We start from the raw sequence: 20,360 nt of genomic DNA, 5'->3' as shown, positions 1-20,360 counted from the left end.
TAATTTTATTTGTTACAAGCTTTTTTGTATTACTTGGCTTGGTGCTATGACGTATTTAACGTCGATTGGTCCGCCCTCCGCGGTTTAAATAATCCCAAACGAAATAACGCTTTGATTACGAATGAATTCTTAATATTTGGTCTGTCACGCATTAAAAATTAAATTATAAGGAATGCTACTAATTACAGTATTTTTGGGGTGTCTCTTTATGGAAATCAATATCTTTATAATTTAACTTATATGCAATTTTTGATAATTTTGTTATGAAATTCAGTCTGTTAATTCTGTTGAAAATCCTCGAGTTTCATATATGTATCTGGACAATCAAAACAAAGAAAAAAAACCAAAAAACAAAAACGATACAAAAACAATACAAAAACAAAAACAAAACAACAACAAAAACAAAAACAAAACAAAAACAAAAGCAAAAAACAAAACAACTAAACAATACAAATTTATAAAGTAAAAAATTAAAAAAAAAACACAATTTATATTAAAAATTGCATTAGTTCTTCAAGTCGAAAACAAGAAGGGTCATTCGATGAAAAACGAAATAGTAAAAGACATAGGTAAGAGATTTGGAACATAATTAAAGAAAAGAAGAGACAACAAGAAAAAGGAGACAAAAAAGGGAAGAAAAGAATACAAAGACAAAACCCAGTAAATATCACAGAACGTTAAAGGATAAGAATTCAGAGAACAGCAACTTACAAAAGACCGAAAATAAACAAAATTACTGTATAAAACAGACAGCATAGTACACCGAATACTAATTAGAGTGAAGCCTGTGTATACCGAATCCCTTCTGTACTTTCCAGTGTAGACAGGTTTCCGGTTAACTGAGGTTCAACATCCAATTAACTTTCTATGAAGAGACTTTATACAGAGTCTTGTTTAGATAGGTTTTCGGTAAACCGAGGTTCAACATCCAATCAACTTTCTATAAAGAGACTTTATAAAGGGTCTGGTTTAGACATGTTTTCGTTTATTCAGGGTTCGTTTGTGACAGGTTTCACGGTATAAACTTTTAACCTTAGTTTGTTTTATTTTGCTTAACATACATTGCATTTTTTCACGTTCATAGTTTAACTTACAGGAAACATTTAAAAAAAGTGTGTGACAACATGCACATCTTAACTTGATATTGGTTTTATCAGTCTATCAATGTTGCCGAGCGAGCATATATCTTTGGGTGAAAGTGAAGATTTAATTTTAGTGAGATTGAATGTTGGAATTTAATCCAACTTTATCACATAAAAATACAGAGAAAACACGGTTTGTAAATTATACCGGAAAATAGTGAGAAAAAAAACAAAGAGATAATAAAATCGCCTCTCGAGCAACACAAAAGCGAGCGTAGAAGAGAATATATTAAGACGATAATGTCAGCGAATATAATGAAATAGAACTGGTACCCTTGATTCTGATGTACAGTAAACACATCCTCGTCACACTGTCAAGCAAGGAAAATGATCGTGAACAGATAGATAATAGATGTCAAGTGTTGTAGCTTGGCCGTGAAAGGAGGTTATAAGGATACCGAACATTTGTTACTTTTTTCGACAATTCGACAATTTAATCAAAACTGTAATTTTCACAAATAAAACATGTCGGTCAAAATGATTACAATGATCATTGTTAACAATTGAATGCATGTCATGAGGCGATGGTCTCCGAATCAAGCGAAGACCAACACTTAGTCTTTGAAATATTACATGTATTATCTGTAACTGTTTAATTCACGATAATGCATTGACAGTCAGTGGCGGTTCCAGATAGGGTATGAGGGGATGTACGCCCCCACCCAATCCATCCAAAAGAAAATTATAAAATATTTTTTAGCCTGATTTTTAATTTTTTTTTGAATTCTTACTCCACAAACTCGCTGGGCATTTACCGGTATTTCGATCTACACCCCCTACATCCTGGTTCCGCCTGCGACAGCACATTTCAAAATACATTGTATTGTACAAAATGGCACTTTATTATAAGGAGACAAATTACGTCATTTATATATAAATACAACTAGCAAGTACACAATGGAATTGAACTTTTTAGAGTTTTGTAATCTACTGGGACTCCTTGTCTACCGTTGGCGGTATCCACGTTTTTATTAAAAACATGTACAAATTTCACGAGTTACTAATTATTTTATTTCTGAGTTTGGCATTGTCTCTTTTTATTTCCTTTAATGTATTGTTTTTCTGTCTCTGCTTTTCCCGTTTCGCTTGAATGATTTTCCGCCGGACCTCTGCATTAGCTTTCCGGATTTCATTCATCAACTTTTTCGGTGACCCTTGAATGACAATTGAGTCGTTTCCTGTTTTTATATCATGTAGCATTTGGTTTAATTTATCATTTTCAGACAGTCCTTTACCTATAGGGTGTTTACGAACATCTAAGACCTCTCCATGTACAACTAAAGTATCGCCTCCATACAAAACATCATTTAATTGTCTCAAAAGTCTCTCGTTTTCAGCGAGACCTTTCCCGATATTTGACTTGTACTTGTCGACGACGGTTACGGGACCAGTATAACCCGAACTTGCTGCGTCCAATGACGATATCTGTGACCTTAATCTTTGATTTTCTGCCAAAGCTGAACCAACAGGACTGTCGTGATCGACTATGACAGGGTAAGGGTCATGATCTTGTATATTCCCGGCATGGCTAATACCAACGATGCTCCCGTCATTTTCAAGTATTACGGGTGGTTTTTGTGCCTTGTGCCTTCTTGCTTGGATAACTTGCTTCCTTACTTTGGCATTTTCTTGTCGAATTTGTTTTTGTATTTGAGACTTTGCTCTTTGTTTATCCTTCTTAGCCTTAGCTATTTGGCGCCTTAGAGAAATATTTGCTCGCTTAACCTCTTTAATTGCCTTATTTACCGACCCTTGAACTAAAAGGGAATCCGCGCCATTGAAAACATTATTGAGCCTCTCTGCAAGTCTCTGGTTCTCAGAAATTGCTTTACCAATTGGGTGTGCCCTCGAATCTAGGACGTCTCCATGGACAACAAGACTGTCGCCACCATGTTTGATGTCATGAAGAACTTTCGAAAGTTGTTCATTTGTTGCAATTAATTTTCCAAGTCTGGATTTATATTTGTCTATAATTTTTACATTTCCCTGAACATTTTGAGTACCCTGATCATGACCAATGAGAACGTTTTTCAAGTATTGATTTTCTTGAACGGCTGAGTCTACTGTAGGCTTCTTCTGTATGTAAGAAATATTAGGAATCGCTAGCCTCTTTCTGATTCTGTGGGCGCGGCCACCGTAACTGTTCCAAAACCCATTGTCTGAACTTGGGTGATTTTTTACACCTCTTTGAGTTGAACCAGCATATTTACCACCGATTATGGAATTTTGAGAAAGTTGCTGAGAAGTAAATCCGAATCCGAACCGATTGGAAACATCTGTAGATGAGGATTTGTAGCGATCGAGGATATTTTTCTTTGTCGCTCGGTTTTGTGTCGTCTGTTGGTGTTTGTGCTGGAACTTTCCATTGTTATAATCGATGTTGCCATGACAATAAGCTGCTGTAAAATAAGATACCACTATATATATATATATATATATAAATCTGCCTTTATAAACAATATGATCTAATATTATAATATTTATAAATTTCATTTATATTTACATAGTTACATAGTTACAAACTTCACAATTCAAAATTTTGTTTGAAAGATTGTGAACTATGGTCTTTTCTTTATTATGTTTCGTCAAATAAGATCGAAAATTGGAATTGACAAAGTAGACATCAGATTTGATTGGAGATTGGACAAGCCTGTTTCTACAAGTAATTTCAAAGTTCCGAAGAAAACAGAAACATCGACATTTACAATTCCGATTCAGTTAAATATTTATCTCTTTTTTATCTCATTTAATTACAATATTTATCTCTTTTTTATCTCATTTAATTACAATCAACACATACATGTATATACAAACACCTCATGCCTTTGCTGTAGATTTGTTTATTTTCTGTATCCAATCTGTATCTAGTGTGTTGGTTTTATTGGCATACCTCATATAAAGCATTGTTTAAAACCCATAAAAAGACGATCTGTATGTTAACATACGTATGACCATAACTTGCCTTTACTCGTTTTTTGTTTTAAAACTGTATTGGTATAGTTTCTTTTAAGATCTAAATTGACTCACTACTTTTTATTTTGATTTGACATACAGCGATGACGCATAAACTTAATTTTCACACTTTTGCATTCGTAAATAATTAAAAATCAAAAGCCTTGTTTGTTAGCTCATATGCAACTAGTTTCGAAAACCCTAAATTTATTATGTATACAAAACTAAGCTGTAAAGTTTTGCTATCGTCACATTATGTGTCATTAACACATATATCATTAAGGGTTCAAACATGATATGATGTCATGCATGGAACGAATTTAACTGTCAGTCTTCGTAAGAGTCCAGGAATGAGTGAAATTTGGTATGTAATAACCCACGACTTTCACTATTTTACCATCAATTTATAACATGGAATGGCCAACATTTCCCTAAGCATTTTTGTAAAATGAGTTACAATTTCATTAAAAGTATATTTTTTTCTAGGATGTAGTTTCGTAATTCTTACACTACTAAATCTCTTTGGGAGACACATTCAATCATTCAAATGTACATAAAAAAGCTAAGAAATTTGAAGTTAATTGCCCTAGCATGTGGTATTCAGTAAAATGAGGCGGAAAGTATCGCAGATAAAATCTTCACTGATCACAAGAAGAAACTATTAGTTGTGCTATGTAATAAATATTTTAAAATTAATTATAAATTAAGAACTTTAAGCTTTCATAATCATTTGTAATAATATGTAGATAAAACGACGGTTGACAATAGTCTTTTATAATGAAAATCGTTAAGGTACTTTGCGTCGCGCCTTTTCGTTTTTTTGTACTTTAATGCATCATGGGTAATACAAGTAGAACTTCAATGACTAACGCTTTAACGTGCCTTAAAGTGCATTTCTGTTGTTGTTGTTGTTTTTTATTTTCCTAATGAGTATACCGAAAAATTTATTTAATATAAGTTGGAGGAATAAGAAAATTGTCTTTTTAACACTGTGAAACGCTAATAACTTAAAAGCGGGGAAAAAAATCCCGCGAAAATGTTCACTTGGCAGAAATTGCAACGTTATTGCATACAGGAATTCATAAAAGTGATGCGTCTATCGTTTTCCAATCCAATTCTATTTGTAGCTTTATTTTGCGATTGTTTTAAAGTTGGTTTTTAATTTGTTTTGCGTAATGTAAGGTCTACTTTTAATTCGAATATTTTAAAAGTAAAAATACTCTTTACACTACAATATATTTTCAAAAGTGGTTCGGCTCTACAATCTCACGTAATGAGTGATTGTCATTTTAAAAATTCATAGTGTAGAGCGTTGTCTCAATCCGAAACGGTTTGCTCTATCTTTTTTTTAATGAAAATAAAGTGTTTTAACTGTGTTGTTAATGAGAGAGTAAGAATTGTGTTTGCATTTAATCACGGACAGAAGAAAGTTTTCCCTCACCTTGCTAATCAGTCGCATAACACTCCTTTTTTGGTTATTTTTCAAGAACCTTTAGAATAATAGGTAGTAAAGTGTAAAGCTACAATTCAGGAGCGGATGCAGGCGGGGCGTGGCGGGCGTGTGCCCCCTAAAAGTTGCAAAGCATGTGAAGGGTAGATTTAGGCGGTTTTAGGTTGAAACTTTAATTTCTCGCTAATTTTACCACAAAAGATATCTACATTGCACCCTCTGTTGAAGAATATTTCAATAATTTTACCACAAAATTTTTTTCGCCTCACTCCACTCGGCGAAATTTTAACTGTGCGTCCCCCGCTCCAATCTAAAATCCTGGATCCGCCCCTGTACATGCATGCAGTTTCAATGCACATATAAATACGACCTTAGAAAAATGAGACACTAAATGTAATCTACATGTATAAATAAAGATCGAAGTAATAGAAGAATACCAACCTGATAATAAAGAAAGTACCAACAGGATTCGAATCATTATCACAATTTTACTTGTCTGGAACAGTCCTGTACTATATCTATAAACGATGAAAAATATTGCTACTAAAATGATATTGAACAAACAAATATTACGCTGGTATTGTTTAATCATAAGACTCTCCGTTTCCTATATTAAGATGGCCATATGAATCCAAAGGATCAACCATTGGCCCTTTCAATATTTTTTCGCAGAGAATTTTAGGTTCATGTAGATGTACCCTTTTCTCGTTATTGCTCTTTACTGATTAAAATGCACATATAAGTATGTCAACGGATGACACAGAACATCATGTTATAGAAAAGTATAAGCCGAGTCCGACCAAGAAATTAAAGGTATATATGTTGTCGAGATTAATTTATTCATTTGTTCGGTCGCTGTCCGACTTCTAGTGTCATTTTTATTGTGGCACGATTTAACTACTGTTTAGTTGTGATTGATAAACAAAGATAAAAAAAAGACTACAACGTAACAACAAACGAACAAGCATACAAACATCATATAACTCCTTTTTGCAACATTTTTTTCTTCTAGTTCTCATGGCCTCGTGCATCAAGGATGCCAGCAGTAGATGTAAAAGTATTTATTTGGACAAACAAATAGCCAAAAAGTTCAGATTTAAAATCAATAAAAAGAGGACACTTTGATAATTTTAAAAAATGAAAAAAGGACAAAAAAGTATGCATGCGCTTCTTACCTTTAAGAGTTAACCAGACCTATACATGTGTTTTCTATCAATCACCGGATTTATATGACCATGTTACATGTCAAACTTTATACAGATGACCAGTGTTAGGGGTGACGGGATGACGTATAGCTAAAATTGACATAATTTGTAAATTATTGACATATTCTTATAAACAGTTATATCAACTTATAAAATGATTTTCCTTTGACCTGGACACTTTCAATCACGAATTTACGTGATTGAGTTTCCGGGGGAAATTTAGTGATTCCCCATTTTTTCAATTTGTGAATAAAACTTGTGTCCAAAGGTATCTCCAATGGAGAAATTTAACAAATTTACAGATTATTTAGACTTCTTTTTCCATTATAACCACGTTGGTAGTTATATAAGACAAGACCAAACACTTTATTTATGATGATTATTATTTTCTGTCCTAGTCCAAAAAGAATAAATAAATAAATAACGTATTTGTGATTCTTTCGTGGTTTAAGCTCAGTGGCTTACACGGGCAAATGTGCCACACATGAGAATCATATGGTTTACACCATATGATTATCATATGAATCGAGCACCATATGATAATTATATAATTTGCTATACATATGATAATCGCATGATGATAATCATATGTTTTATCACAAACATATGATTGTCATATGTTTTCAAGCAAAAATTAACATATGAGAATCATATGATGATCATATGACTACCACATGTTAGATATGATATGATTTTCATATGATTACCACATGATTATCATGTGAATCGAGCACCATATGATTATCATATGTGGCACATTTGGCTGTGTAGGTTTTAAAAAAATTTGACCTCGATCTGATCATATAATTTCATGGTGATTTATCTTTTTGTAATGTTCATATTTCGTTCTATCGTAATGGTAACATACATGTACCTGATATAGACTATAGTTGTAACTTTGCAAATTTGAAAAGCTTTTCAGTAAAAGTTTCTACCACTTGATTCATGATTTTTTTATGCATCAAGTTAATAGTTTTTTTTAAATAAAATATGACGCACTGTATTGAATGTTATAATGATCAAAACCACTGGCGGATCCAGAGTTTTAGATAAGTTGGAGGGGGGGCAAAAAAAAATTTCTTGACAGAATCACCGGCGAGGATCACGAAGTGAGTGTTTTTCATGAATTAACACACACAATTTTTCAACAATTTATTTTTCTAAAGGGGTCCGGGTCCCCTGCCCCCCCTGGATCCGCCACTGAAAACAATAACAATATAAGAAAATATTTACATCACCATCCAATTTACAGTCATTGGAGAATTCATTTGTAAAAATTGAATTGACTTTCGAATCCAGACTGAGTCCTAATTTAATTACAACATTATAGTAACACTTCTATGCATTTTTGAAAGAAGGAATAACAAACAATTTATTTTTTTGTATTTTAAAATCAATGTAACAATGAAAGATGGGCCGAGTTATTAAAGGACGAGGTGGATAGAGGATGATAAGAAAAAAAGCGTTTCTATCCCCTTCACGATTAAACCTCAAACAAGAAAAACACAAAGTAAGAAAATTGCTGAAAAATATTACATCGCCGACATAGAATGATTTTAAATCAAATATATCATATTTATTTAACAGATGATGTCTAAGTTACGGCGTACACAGAAATTAACATAGCCATTCTAGTCACATTTATTGACTTTTGTGGACTTCTCGTCTATAATTATGTATATTTTGCAGTGTGTTATTTCCGTACAGTAGTTTTTACTTGAGGTACATGTAGGACTGTTTGTTGGGTGTTATATTTTCTAACCATGCATTATCTCGAGCATATAAACTTTCATAGAGACTACAATGTACATGTACAAACAAGTCTAAGAGAGGACTTGAAGATAGTGTTGACGAAATTGTTGGTATACATTTTTTGTACATGTACAATTGTGTATTTGTTGATGTTAACTCCCAAATGATTGCCACACATTTGTTTATTAAACAAATATAAAATTAAGATAAAATGTAATAATATAAAGTTAAAGAGGTCAAATGGAAAGTAAATATGTCATACAAAGAAATTACCACCTACTTGGAACATATATGTAAATGACTAAGCAGTTATACAATTTAGAACCTTCCATATAATTTTGTTGTCCCATATACATGTACATATTTGTCATATAAACTTTTTACTTCTAGTAGACCATAAAGAATGGGTAGATATTCAGACAGTGACTCAGAAAAGAAGAAAAGAAAGAAAAAGAAAAAGAAAAGATCAATGTCAAGGTTGGTTTCTATTTTACTTGTAATTACTGAAAACCTACTATTTTTTTGTGCATTTTCTTCCAATCAGTCTAGTTTTGCACTGTCTAAAATTCAGGCTGAGAATTGAAATAGTATTTTATAGGCTGATTTGGGATTTGGGGATTTGGTTTGTGGATTGGTGCTGGGGCCTTCCCCATCCTTATATTAAAAAAAAAATAGATTGATTTTATATAGGATAAATTGAAAATCATTGGAGTGGGTCCCTCTCAGGCAAGTAAGTACCCCTACCCCATTTTGGAATATCTGCATAAAAATTGATTTGAAATTTTCACTACAGTTTAGTTTTAAAATCTGTAAAGAATCCAGCTTCTGTATAACATAATAAATTAAAATGCATTATAATTTTCTATGGTAAATTTACCAGTGGAATCTATCTTTCATGTACAATTACAGAATCCTTCAATATATTTATTCTTTTCATCTTCAAATATTCTAAAATTTTAATGCTATTTATTTAACCTGTACATTGTAAGTTCCGTCATTCCCATTAAGTTTTTCTGTCCTCATATGTGTTAGATTATACTTGTGTTCCCTTGTTCTACAAATACTAATCTGTTTGTAGATTGCGCTTTAAACGTACATGTATAAATTGCTATACTGGTAAAATATCAACCAATAAAATGGACAATAATACTATCTGGATTTGCAAGCCTATTTTTTTTTTTATTAAAGGCTAGTTTTAGTGTCTAGGGCACAGTCATCAGGGTGCAGAGATAAATTAATTTGTACTTAAGTATAAGCTATGGTACGACTGTTGCAATGTCAGATATTGAAATGAAAGTATGTCTATAAATAGAAATTATAGATAGAACTGGAAAATGCTAGTATGAATAAATAAAACATGTAAATAAAGTAGAGTTATTTTTTATCTGTTTGTGGTACAGCCTGTCTGAAAATGTTGAAAGTGTGTTGCACTGATAACACTGTAAAAACATAAACATTACTGGGTGTTTCACATGTGATTTTGTGTACTATTCTTACTTTTTGTTGGTTGATCAGACTTTCAACTTTTTCTGTTTTCTTTATTTTTCTGCATATATACATGTTTTTGTAGCATTGTTTTCCACTGATAAAATTTTAGTTTTACATTAATATTATCATATAGGTCAAGTAGTGAAAGCAGCAGGTATTCATCCAAGGCAAAGAAAAGCAAAAAATCTAAGAGTAAAAGAAGATCAAGAAGTAGGTCACCATCACCTAGATTGTCCAGACGTAGGTCAAGGTCACCAAGTTTTGGTAGAAGATCTAGGTCTAGAGACAGATATTCAAGAAGGTCAAGATCTTATAGTCGGGATAGACGAAGGTCAAGGTCGTTTGACAGAGGAAGGAGGCAAAGGTCAATAAGCAGAGACAGAAGAAGGTCAAGGTCTTATAGCAGAGATAGAAGAAGATCAAGGTCATTCAGCAGAGGAAGAAGATATTCTAGGTCACCAAGTAGAGGAAATAGGCGATCATACAGCAGAGAAAGGAAAAGGTCAAGGTCACGTGACAGATACAGAGGAAGGTCTAGATCATATGACAGATATTCAAGGTCAAGAAGTAGAGACAGAAAGTCTGGTAAATCAAAAAGGTACAGTTACAAAAAAACCTTATACCATATGGTGGGTTATATTGGCTGGTGTAAAATTTGGCAATTTTGAAGAGAAGAGGTATACCAAAGTGTTGGCATTTCTTATTTTGGCAGATGCTAAGTAATGCACTAAGTACTGAAGTCCCGATAAATATTATGCAGAATTAATTTTGGTGTTTTTAAACAGACCGCCCAAATATGCCAAAATTAGCAACCCATGAATCTGAATGAAATTGTATCACAAGATTCCATATTTCAGTAGTAAGGTTGGTAAACAGTTTTAGCTCTACTAGTCATTGTCATCGTTAACAATTTTTCAAAACTCTTCTCCTCTGACACTACCTTACAAATTGGAACCAAACTGAATATGAATGTTTCTTGGGGTATTCTGCATAAAACTGATGTGGGGATATTTGATCTGTCAAAAAACATGGCCGCTGTTACTAAAAATGAAACGTAGGGGTAGAACAGTAGTTTTTTTTTTCGATTTATTTCCAAAACCGTTACTTTTAACTATATTCTGACAGAGTAAAGGTGTTCAGCATGATGAGATCTATCTGTGGTGCATTTTAATCTGTTAAGCTATGTTGGAGTTATTGCCCTTTTTGACATTTTTTACTATTTTAAATACTATTTCTTTCCAAAATCTTCTCCTCTGACACTACTTCACCAATTGGAACCAAACTTGGTATGAAAGTTCCTTGGGGTATCCTGCATAAAACTGATGTGGGAAATTTTGTTAATAAAAAAAAAACATGGCTGCCATGACTAAAAATAGAACATAGGGGTCAAACAGTATTTTTTTGCATATTATATTACCAAAACCGTTAGGTTTAGCCAAATTCTTTCAATTGCTAAAAGGATCCTTTATATAAGGCCTTCAAAAGTCATGAAGGGATCAAAGTTGTTGGGGGACTCCCTGTAAGAGTTATTGCCTTTAAAAGGTGAAAGATTACGTTTTTGTTTTTTGTTTTTTTACAGTTTTTGGCCAATATGAAAACTATGATAGATAGAAAGAAACCTTCAAAAGCTGAAATGATCCTTATGATAAGTCCTACCAAAGTCTTTTTGAGTCATAATTGTTGGACAACTCCTTGTTAAATTTATTGCCCTTGAAAAGCAAAAATTTAACCAGGTGAATGATTCAGGCTCCTTGGAGTCTCTTGTTTGGGTTTGTGGCTCCAATTGTTTAGAAATAGGAGACATAAAGGGCAAACAATTAAGCATGTTGTTAAACAGCGGATGGATTTCTTTTTTCTTCACCAATATCAATAGGGTTTAATTGTACTCATGGAATTGTTTTGAGGGTATTCAATTTCTTACCCTGTATTTAGATTTTTGATTTCGGACTCTGTATTCAAGTTTGTCTAGATTGGGGTTCAAAAATTATATTTTATTTGATTTTGTAGGAAAATGGTTTCATGAAGTACTGTAATTTAATCTGCATAATCGAACTGTATATTCAGATTTTGGATTTTGGGGCCCTTTTTCGAATTGGTTCACAGCCAGGTTCAAATGGCTCAAAATTATTTTTATTTGACTCTAATAAAAATTGGTGTCAACAGAGGACTGAATATTTTTGTTTATATTTAGTCAAAATTATGAAGTGTATATATATTTCAGGTCAAGGTCAAAAGACAGATCACACAGACGGGATTCCAGGAGCACCTCAAAATCAAAGGAGTAAGAATTACATAACATTACATCTAATAAAATTGTACATTAAACACAAGCACATAAAACTGTACTTTAAACACATGCACATAAAATTGTACTTTATACACATGCACATTACACATTGTACTTTAAACACATGCACATAACATTTTAGTTTTAATATATACACCTAAAATTGTACTTAAAAACACTTGCACACAAGTTTTGAACGCACGCACATAAAATTGTACTTTAAACACATGCACATAAAGTTTAAAATTTTTTATACAGACAAATCTACCAGACTCAAGAAATTTAGGTTTTAAGTAAGAGACTCAATGCAATATAAACATGAAAAATTTCAAGAATCAACTTTCTGAAGATTTTCTATTTGTATTGACATTTCTGTATGCAAGATACGAGGAAAAGAACACTTCGTTATGGATTAACTTGAAAATAAATCCAAATCTAAGTTTTCTTGTTTTGAATGTTTCTATGTACGATGTAAAAGTAAAGTAAAACTTTTCTAAACTGAACTTCTTTAAGACTGTAGAGTTTTTTGGTTCACATGAAATTGATTTGAGTTTTAGGTGAAAGTTACATGATTTTTGTGTGAAGGCTGGATTCATGTGAATTTCATGTGAAGTTTGTCTCAATATGTCTTTGCTCAATGCAGGTGAAAAATCACTTGAAAATATTTTCCCTGCATTGACAAGTTATTAGTTTATTTAAGTACTTAAGTACCATTCTGTGTAAGAATCAGACAATGGGTGGCACATCATTTTTCTCAATTTGGTCCTTTTCGACTCATATATTCAATACAGCCATACTGCGTTTCAACTTAATTTGATATATCAGTATCTTAAAATAGCAAATTTTGCTAACACTTTGATGGTTAACTCTAGAGGTTATGAGGTATAAGCATTTGGATAATACAATAAAAATAATTCTTTTGTTGTGTGCAACACCCTATTCACTTTTTGCCTGATTCTTAGACAGATAAGTACTTAAAACTGATACAAAGGGACTTTATAATGTGTACAGTTTTAACAGTAAGGTCTGAATCAAATCAAAATACATTTTAATTGATATAAGGGGACTTCTAAAAGAGTGTGGTTTAGACAGGCTTTTGGTTTATTCAGGGTTCAGTTTAGACAGGTTTTCGATTGAGACAGAATACATTGTATTACTTGTATACATAATACTAATAATTTCCAACTATCCTATAAAAGTTTTACTGGTTAACCAAAACAACCATTTTTATTGGTACAATGCCATTTATCCCAATCACAGGTTTCACTTTTTATACCCCTGCTCTGCTGGAGAGGTGAATATACTGTTTTACCCTGGTCTGCACATTTGTGTTTTTATCTGTATAAATTTTTCCTTCAAAGTTTTATAATCACATTGGTTTGAAATTTTAACACATTCTTCCTGTAGGTATATTCCAGATGGTGGAATTCCTTTTTGGAAAGAAGTTGACAACAACTTCCTGTTTACTGTAGACTTTGTTTTTTTTTTAATTTCTTATTTTATATGCGTATACTTACATGTATATTTCAATCACTAGTTTTATTTAAATGTTATATTTCAGAGATCCGTGTGCCAGCATTCCAGGTTTTGATGATATGGTAAATATCTTTTGGTTTTATTTTTAAGTTTGTAATGTTTGGTATGAGCATGTAGCTTTTAAAATAATAAATATGAAGTGTATGCAATCTTTTTATAAGAAAAATACTGATGGAACTGCAAATTTTCCCGTTCAATACTGTGAAGAAAATTATAAATGTTCCCATCAATGACCATTCCACCAAAAATATACTTTTAGCTTAAATAAGATAACCATACTTGTTACTAATTTACTCCAAAGATATTTTTACTTATTTTCTAGACACCTGCTGAAAAAGCACAGCTAAGGATGAAGTTTGCACTGAAAGCTGCAGGTAAGTACAAAAAATTAGCCAACACACACAAGTTATTCAATAATAAGCTAGCCTGCATATTTGTATTATCCCTAGGCCAACAAAGTTCCAAAGGGAATTGAGGAAATCTACCCTCAGTTCATCCAGTCATCAATAACAACCTGTCAAACACTTTTGGGATAATTTCCCTCAAAGGATTAAAAAAATTATTATGTTGTATACTTAGCCTGTTAGAAATATCTAAAACTTTACTGATTTTCAAGATCATAGAAATCAGTCACATGAAATGATGATAACAGCAAAGAGAAGCTTTTAGGAAAAAGCCACACTTTTCTTTTCTGAGATAACTTTCTACTGGAACTTCTCTCATCACATATTTGCCAACCATAATTTTATTTAAGTACCAGTCCATATAAAATTCAGACAGTGCCAATATTAATGTAATTTATGTTGAAGTAAAACCCTCTGAACACACGGTGCTTTTTCAATCTACATATGCTATATATTTATGTCCTTTCCATATTCAGATCTGTACTTTTGAGAAAATCACACATTCATCTCCCACTAAAATCAACCAAATCGAACAAAATCAAGAACGATAACTCTTGCAAAGTGTCAATTTCTTGTACAATCTATATAATTTTTATCTCAAAAGTGCAACTCCCAAAAGGAAAAACTAAAACTGTTTTTGTGATCAGTAGCTGTTTCTGAACAAGAAATAAAACTTAATTTTGTGGGTTTTTGACATGCATGAATCCCCTCTTGTCTGGTTTTTATAAAGACTGCTACTTAAATATAGCTGTAATTTATCAATGTGGCAGAGTAAGTCATATAAGAACTTATTTGCCTAAAACAAAAATATGCTACAGATGTTTTCACATTTGTGGATGGCATTTTTGCAATCTAATTAAAATTAGATCTTAATTGCTTCTCCTTTTTCTATGTCGATGTAGAAAAAAGGAAGAGCAATTAAGATCTAGATTGGCATTTTTTAAATAAAAATTTCTGGTTGTTTTCAAACAGAACTCTCTTTCAGCTGAAAAATTAATCATGTCACAATAAAATTACATTGTTTCTGTTATTGGAAGACTATTCTTTGGTCATGGAGAGCAAAGTAACAAGTGTTAGTTCATGTATTTTATAATTCCTCAAATCTTGAATTTTGACAGCATTTGTATTGTGTTGGTGAAATCCATTAATCCGTGTGAGGAGGTACCACTTGTCAATTTCTTAAAAGGTCGTAAGTGTGAAATTGATTGTAAATTATGACGTCACAATGCTATTTTAGATTGTGATGTCATTACTTACGATCAACTCTACTCTTACGACCATTTGTGAATTTGACGCCAGTACTATTTAAGTAGTTATTTTCGCTATCAAAGTTTGAATGTGAAAATGAAATCACATGAAACATTTATGAAATAGAGTTGTTCATCTTTGTCTTATTCAATGAACTACTTGTCTGGCAGGAAAATTACATTACCCCCAACCCTTCCCCCCTAAAAAAAGTGAAATTCTCCACACACGAAAAAAAGTGACTCATACAATATATTAAACATTTATTTCTAGCTGCTGCGGATGAGAAGATTAAGAACCAGGGACAAGGAACCAAAGCAGACACGAAATCTTTTGAGGACCAAATGAAGTTCAGTAAAGCTATCATGGACATAGAGAGTTCATCATTTGTACCATCATCCTTCTTGTCCAGTAGGGGTGTATGTAAATCACTTCCTTAGGCCAACTTAAATCCATTCTTGGTTCTCAGACCCTTATCATCTTGTTAAATGATTACACGTTTAATGTTGTATTGATAAAATAAAAGAAAAATAAGGCATGAATTGAACATTAAGAGATAAATACCCCGCCATATAATGGTGAAAAATTGGGCATTAATTGAACATTACATGATACCCTGCCTGGTTATGATGAAAAAAAGGGCATTAATGGAACATTGAGTGATACTCCACCATGTTGTGGTGGTAAAAAGGAGATGGAAAAATTTCCAAATGGCCAAATTGGAAAACTACATTTGGGTTTTGGTGAAATTTATTGACCTGTAGTTTATGATACTTAACAACTGTGCAAAACATTAAATAAAATCTGTTCTCAAGTTATCATTTGGAAATTACTGGGGATGGACATGTAACTTTTCGGAGTGTATCACACAATACATTGCCACTTTATGTGGTGGGGTAAAAAAAAACCTTCCTGAATTACATTATATGTGTATGTGAAACAACTATCAGCACTTTTAGTTGTAAACAGCTGCATAAAAAGTACTTTCTTGCATTTTCATAAAAATGGTCTTAGAGCAAAGAATTCAATTTAAATTGGGCTTTTAAATACAAATACATGTCACTAAATCAAATAAAAAGTGTTTTGCACCAAAAATAAAACACCTAATGGAATGGTAAATAGAAAGTTACTTATTAAATATGCCATTGTCTTGTTTTTGTCAAGGGGAAGTAATCTGAATATGTTTTAATATGAATCCTATTTTACTGTGTATTTATAGCAATATTTGGATGCACAACTAGTTATAGGCACATGTGTAAAAGAAATTGAAAAACTATAGTACATATTTGTCTCTTTTTAGACAAATTTTTTACAGCCTCCAAAAATAAAAAAAAAAATCATGTAAAGGAACTAATAGAAAACCTTTGTCGATAAACATTTTTACACTTGCAAGTATAAATCTTTTATATTGCAGTTTTTGATATGCTGTACACATGTTTCAAGAAGTGACCTCTCATCAGCAGCATTAGAATCAAAATTATTATAAATGATTCAAGTTTATTTGTACTATTGTAAACAATCATATTTTCAACGATACTTACATGTTTTTTTTTTGTTTTGCAGAATATCATTTCCATTTTGCTGCTATAGTGAAACCTGTCTAAATCAACTCCTAAATGATTTGAAAATCTGTCTAAACCAGACACTTTTTGAAGTCCTAATATCAATTTAAAGGTATTTTGAACCTTGGTAAACCAAACCAAAAATTAAAAAAAAAAAATTAAATTCCCCAAAAGGTTCCGCTAAGGCAGGTTTCACTGTGTATATTTTGGTATCTAACTATCTGTTGAACATAAAATTGTCAATTCAGAAATTGTTGTGTGCATTAATTATCATGATTTGTCATTTAAGGGAGTAGTTTTTATTTATTCCATAAGGAAGAAAAATGTGAAAACTTAGTTCCTTTATAATTCAGAAATTATTCTTAAAAATGCACTGACTTCAAATTGCAGTAACACAACTCTTACAAACCATTTTATATCAATCTAATGGAAGTGTCAAAGTAACTTGGAGTGATTTCATTCTGTTTCAAAGGAAGGCTTGAAAGGCTTTGGTGAAATTGAATATAATTCAAACATATCACTGATTTCAAGAGTTATGTCCCTTACCTTAGGTCTACCTCCCTATGTCAAAAACGCTGTTTTAAACTATGCAATAAAATCCCGCATTGGTTATGTTAATTTTTTTTATTTTTGCAATTTAAGGTCTGCATTTTTCAGAATAATATCTGAATTATAAAGGGACTAAGTATTCACATTTTTCTTACTTATGAAATTAAGGACAAATCTCACTAGCAGAAATAGTTCTGTTTTACAGTATTTGTTACTTTTAATTTCTATCCTAGGATAAAACAGACAAAGACACAGATAAAAAGGAGGAATTTGTATTTGGTACAGCAGCAGAATTTAAACCAGAAATGGTGACTAAAAAAATTCCTACATTTGATGACCCTAGGTCCCTTGCTGATCCCAGTGTAAGTTTGATTCATCATATGTGGCTTTAATAGCTATGTATTCTATAAATTGTGCAAATTGGGTTTGGAAAAAATAATGAAAATTGTGAGAAAATAAACCAACACCTTCCTCCTTATTTCAGTAGAATAGAAAAAAAGAATGGTTACGGTGAAAGGCACCAAATGTACCAGCATATAAACTAAATACAAAATAGTAAATACTTTCAGAGATCACCAAAATGTCTTTAACAAGTGTAAACACACCTTTAAATAAGCTCTGAAAGCCCCTAACAACAAAAGTAGTAAAATCAATGGTAACAGAATCATGACTCTTCTTTAAAATAAAACTAAAAAGTAAAATATTGACACAAAGACACATTTATGACCAATATCTCTTTGTTGACAGGGGCGTGTCTGTGGTGGGGTTAACTAGTTTAATAAGGCCTTTACAGCCCCCTTTAGTGTAAAGAAAAAATGAACTGAAACAATAAACAAACACACCATACAATTCACTCAATGATACATCCATTTCTGTAGAAGCCTGAATTTGGTGCTGTTTTGAGGTTTTCATGGCTTATTGACTATGATACATTTTAATTGATTAAAAACAATTTAATTGTGTGGCAGTTTGGATTTTTAGAAAATTAATTTAACATGTATAAAGTAAATATTATTGCAAAAAAAGAATAATACCGATTTTGAAAACTTTTATATTAAGGATGTCTGCAGGTCTCATTTTGGAATTTTTGTCAGATCTTCAGGGATCGAGTGTTGCCCAACTTAATGCCTTAAAAATTGTGTCCATTGACCCTGTTTTCTTTTTCTCATATCAATATATACATCATTCTGATCCATGTGACAAAACATTTTCAAATTCTTGTTTTTTTTTCATAGTTTACTGGTGCTAATGCAAAGTCAATGAAAATCAAGGAGTCTGTTTTCTTGCCAAATTTTCATTGACCTAATAATTTTATTTGGTATTTTTGTTCCCAAGACAATTATTTATCAATCTATACCAAAAGTTTAGAAAGCTGGTCATTCTAAATTGAGCATCAAACATCCTTAAATGGATTTGTCTGTTCATGTGTGTGTCTTCAGTATACTTACTTGTCTTTACTTTTATTAAGTCTAGTACACATTTGATTAATTTGAGCTATAATTTTCCCAGATGTGATTTTTATTGTTCAAACAATAAATGAAAGTTCCAAACTAATATTTAAGATTTTCAAGATGCTTTTACAGAACCATGGGTTTTCACCCCAAATTAATAGTGAAAATTGAAATTGGATTACTGTAAACTAATATTTTTTCAGTGGTTTTGTTTAGTGTTCAAATAATAAAGTGAAATTCCTAACAAATGTCAGATTTTTATTTTATCATGAAAATCCATACATTAATATTGTAAAGAAGAGACCCGAGTGATTTTCCAATGCAATCTATATATTTTTGTTGTAGTTATTCGTTGATCCCACGGAGAAGATGGAGAAATGGTTAGACAGACTAAATGCACTAAGGAGAAAGAAACTAGAAGGGGAGGCAATTGCTTAGAAAGATAGGAGAGATAACTTTGCTGTCCATGAAACTTTTATACATTTACATTTTCTCTCAGGCTTGAGCTATTCTTATGAATATCATGGAGAATTATTTCAGTTTATGTTGTCATGTGACATACACATAGAATTAATTGTGTATTATAATATACTTATGAATGATTAAATTGTCTCTTTGAAATGACTGCATGCAGCAGGTTGGTTAATTTCAATGAAACTTATTACATTGTCAAAGCTTGTAATTTCAAATACAGTTAAAATGTTGTTGTAAGAGTTATTGTGTTTACATAGATTAAAGAACATGAAGATGTTTTGAATAAATATGATGAAAAAATTGTCAAGTTTATTGTAGACATTATTTCTTCATAGGCATTTTACCTACAGTTAATAAGTCCGAGGAACACAACTCTGCCAGAAATTTTATGTGTGGGCCATAAACTAATTTTGACAAAGCAATAAATCACTCTTAAGTACAATTCTGTGTAAGAATTGGGAAATTGGTGGCACATTATAATTCTCCATTTGTATTTTTTGCCTTAAATATATTCAATACATCTAAAATCAACTGGAAAGATATTCAAATAAATCCTGTGTGGATAAACATTTTCAATAGTACATTTCAACTAAATATGACCTATCAATACCTTGAAAAAGCTCACTTTGCAAACTCTTTGGTGGTTATTTCTGGTGGTTATGATGTATAAATACTTGGACAATGTAATAAACTCTGCTTTTTTCATGTGCCACACCTTATACACATTTTGCCTGATTCTTAGACAGAAAAGTACTTAAAAATCCAGAAAACTGTAAATTTCAAGAAAATATTTAAGCCATTGGTTACACATTTGTTGAGAATTGATAATATCTTTATTTTAACTAAACAATGACTTATTTGAA

General features: G+C 31.8%; 2 protein-coding genes across 3 annotated transcripts; one reads left to right on the top strand and one right to left on the bottom strand.

Annotated features, from left to right (window-relative positions):
- Positions 1-1,982: 1,982 nt before the first annotated feature.
- Positions 1,983-3,963, bottom strand: LOC148626454 (uncharacterized). Its single transcript, XM_088571112.1, has 2 exons — positions 3,957-3,963; positions 1,983-3,541 (listed from the first exon to the last, which is right to left on the bottom strand). The coding sequence occupies exons 1-2, from the start codon at positions 3,961-3,963 to the stop codon at positions 2,133-2,135; spliced, it is 1,416 nt and encodes a 471-aa protein (XP_088427238.1). The 3' UTR covers positions 1,983-2,132.
- Positions 3,964-8,172: 4,209 nt separating this feature from the next.
- On the top strand, positions 8,173-19,727 carry LOC148626453 (uncharacterized). 2 transcript variants are annotated; one of them, XM_088570472.1, is made up of 9 exons: positions 8,173-8,259; positions 8,892-8,978; positions 10,123-10,587; positions 12,211-12,270; positions 13,838-13,874; positions 14,135-14,186; positions 15,735-15,880; positions 17,806-17,934; positions 19,369-19,727. In XM_088570472.1, the coding sequence occupies exons 2-9, from the start codon at positions 8,905-8,907 to the stop codon at positions 19,459-19,461; spliced, it is 1,056 nt and encodes a 351-aa protein (XP_088426598.1). In that variant the 5' UTR covers positions 8,173-8,259; positions 8,892-8,904; the 3' UTR covers positions 19,462-19,727. The 2 variants fall into 2 exon arrangements, with proteins under 2 accessions (XP_088426598.1, XP_088426599.1); XM_088570473.1 differs by having other exon boundaries at positions 8,228-8,259; positions 8,895-8,978.
- Positions 19,728-20,360: the final 633 nt, after the last annotated feature.

The sequence above is a fragment of the Perna viridis genome, chromosome 2, assembly GCF_037379345.1.
Source record: "Perna viridis isolate PV_CMFRI_1.1 ecotype Kerala chromosome 2, ASM3737934v1, whole genome shotgun sequence".
Taxonomy (NCBI): Eukaryota; Metazoa; Mollusca; class Bivalvia; order Mytilida; family Mytilidae; genus Perna; species Perna viridis.
The sequence above is the reverse complement of the archived record's forward strand: the minus strand, read 5'-3'. Positions and strand labels throughout refer to the sequence as shown.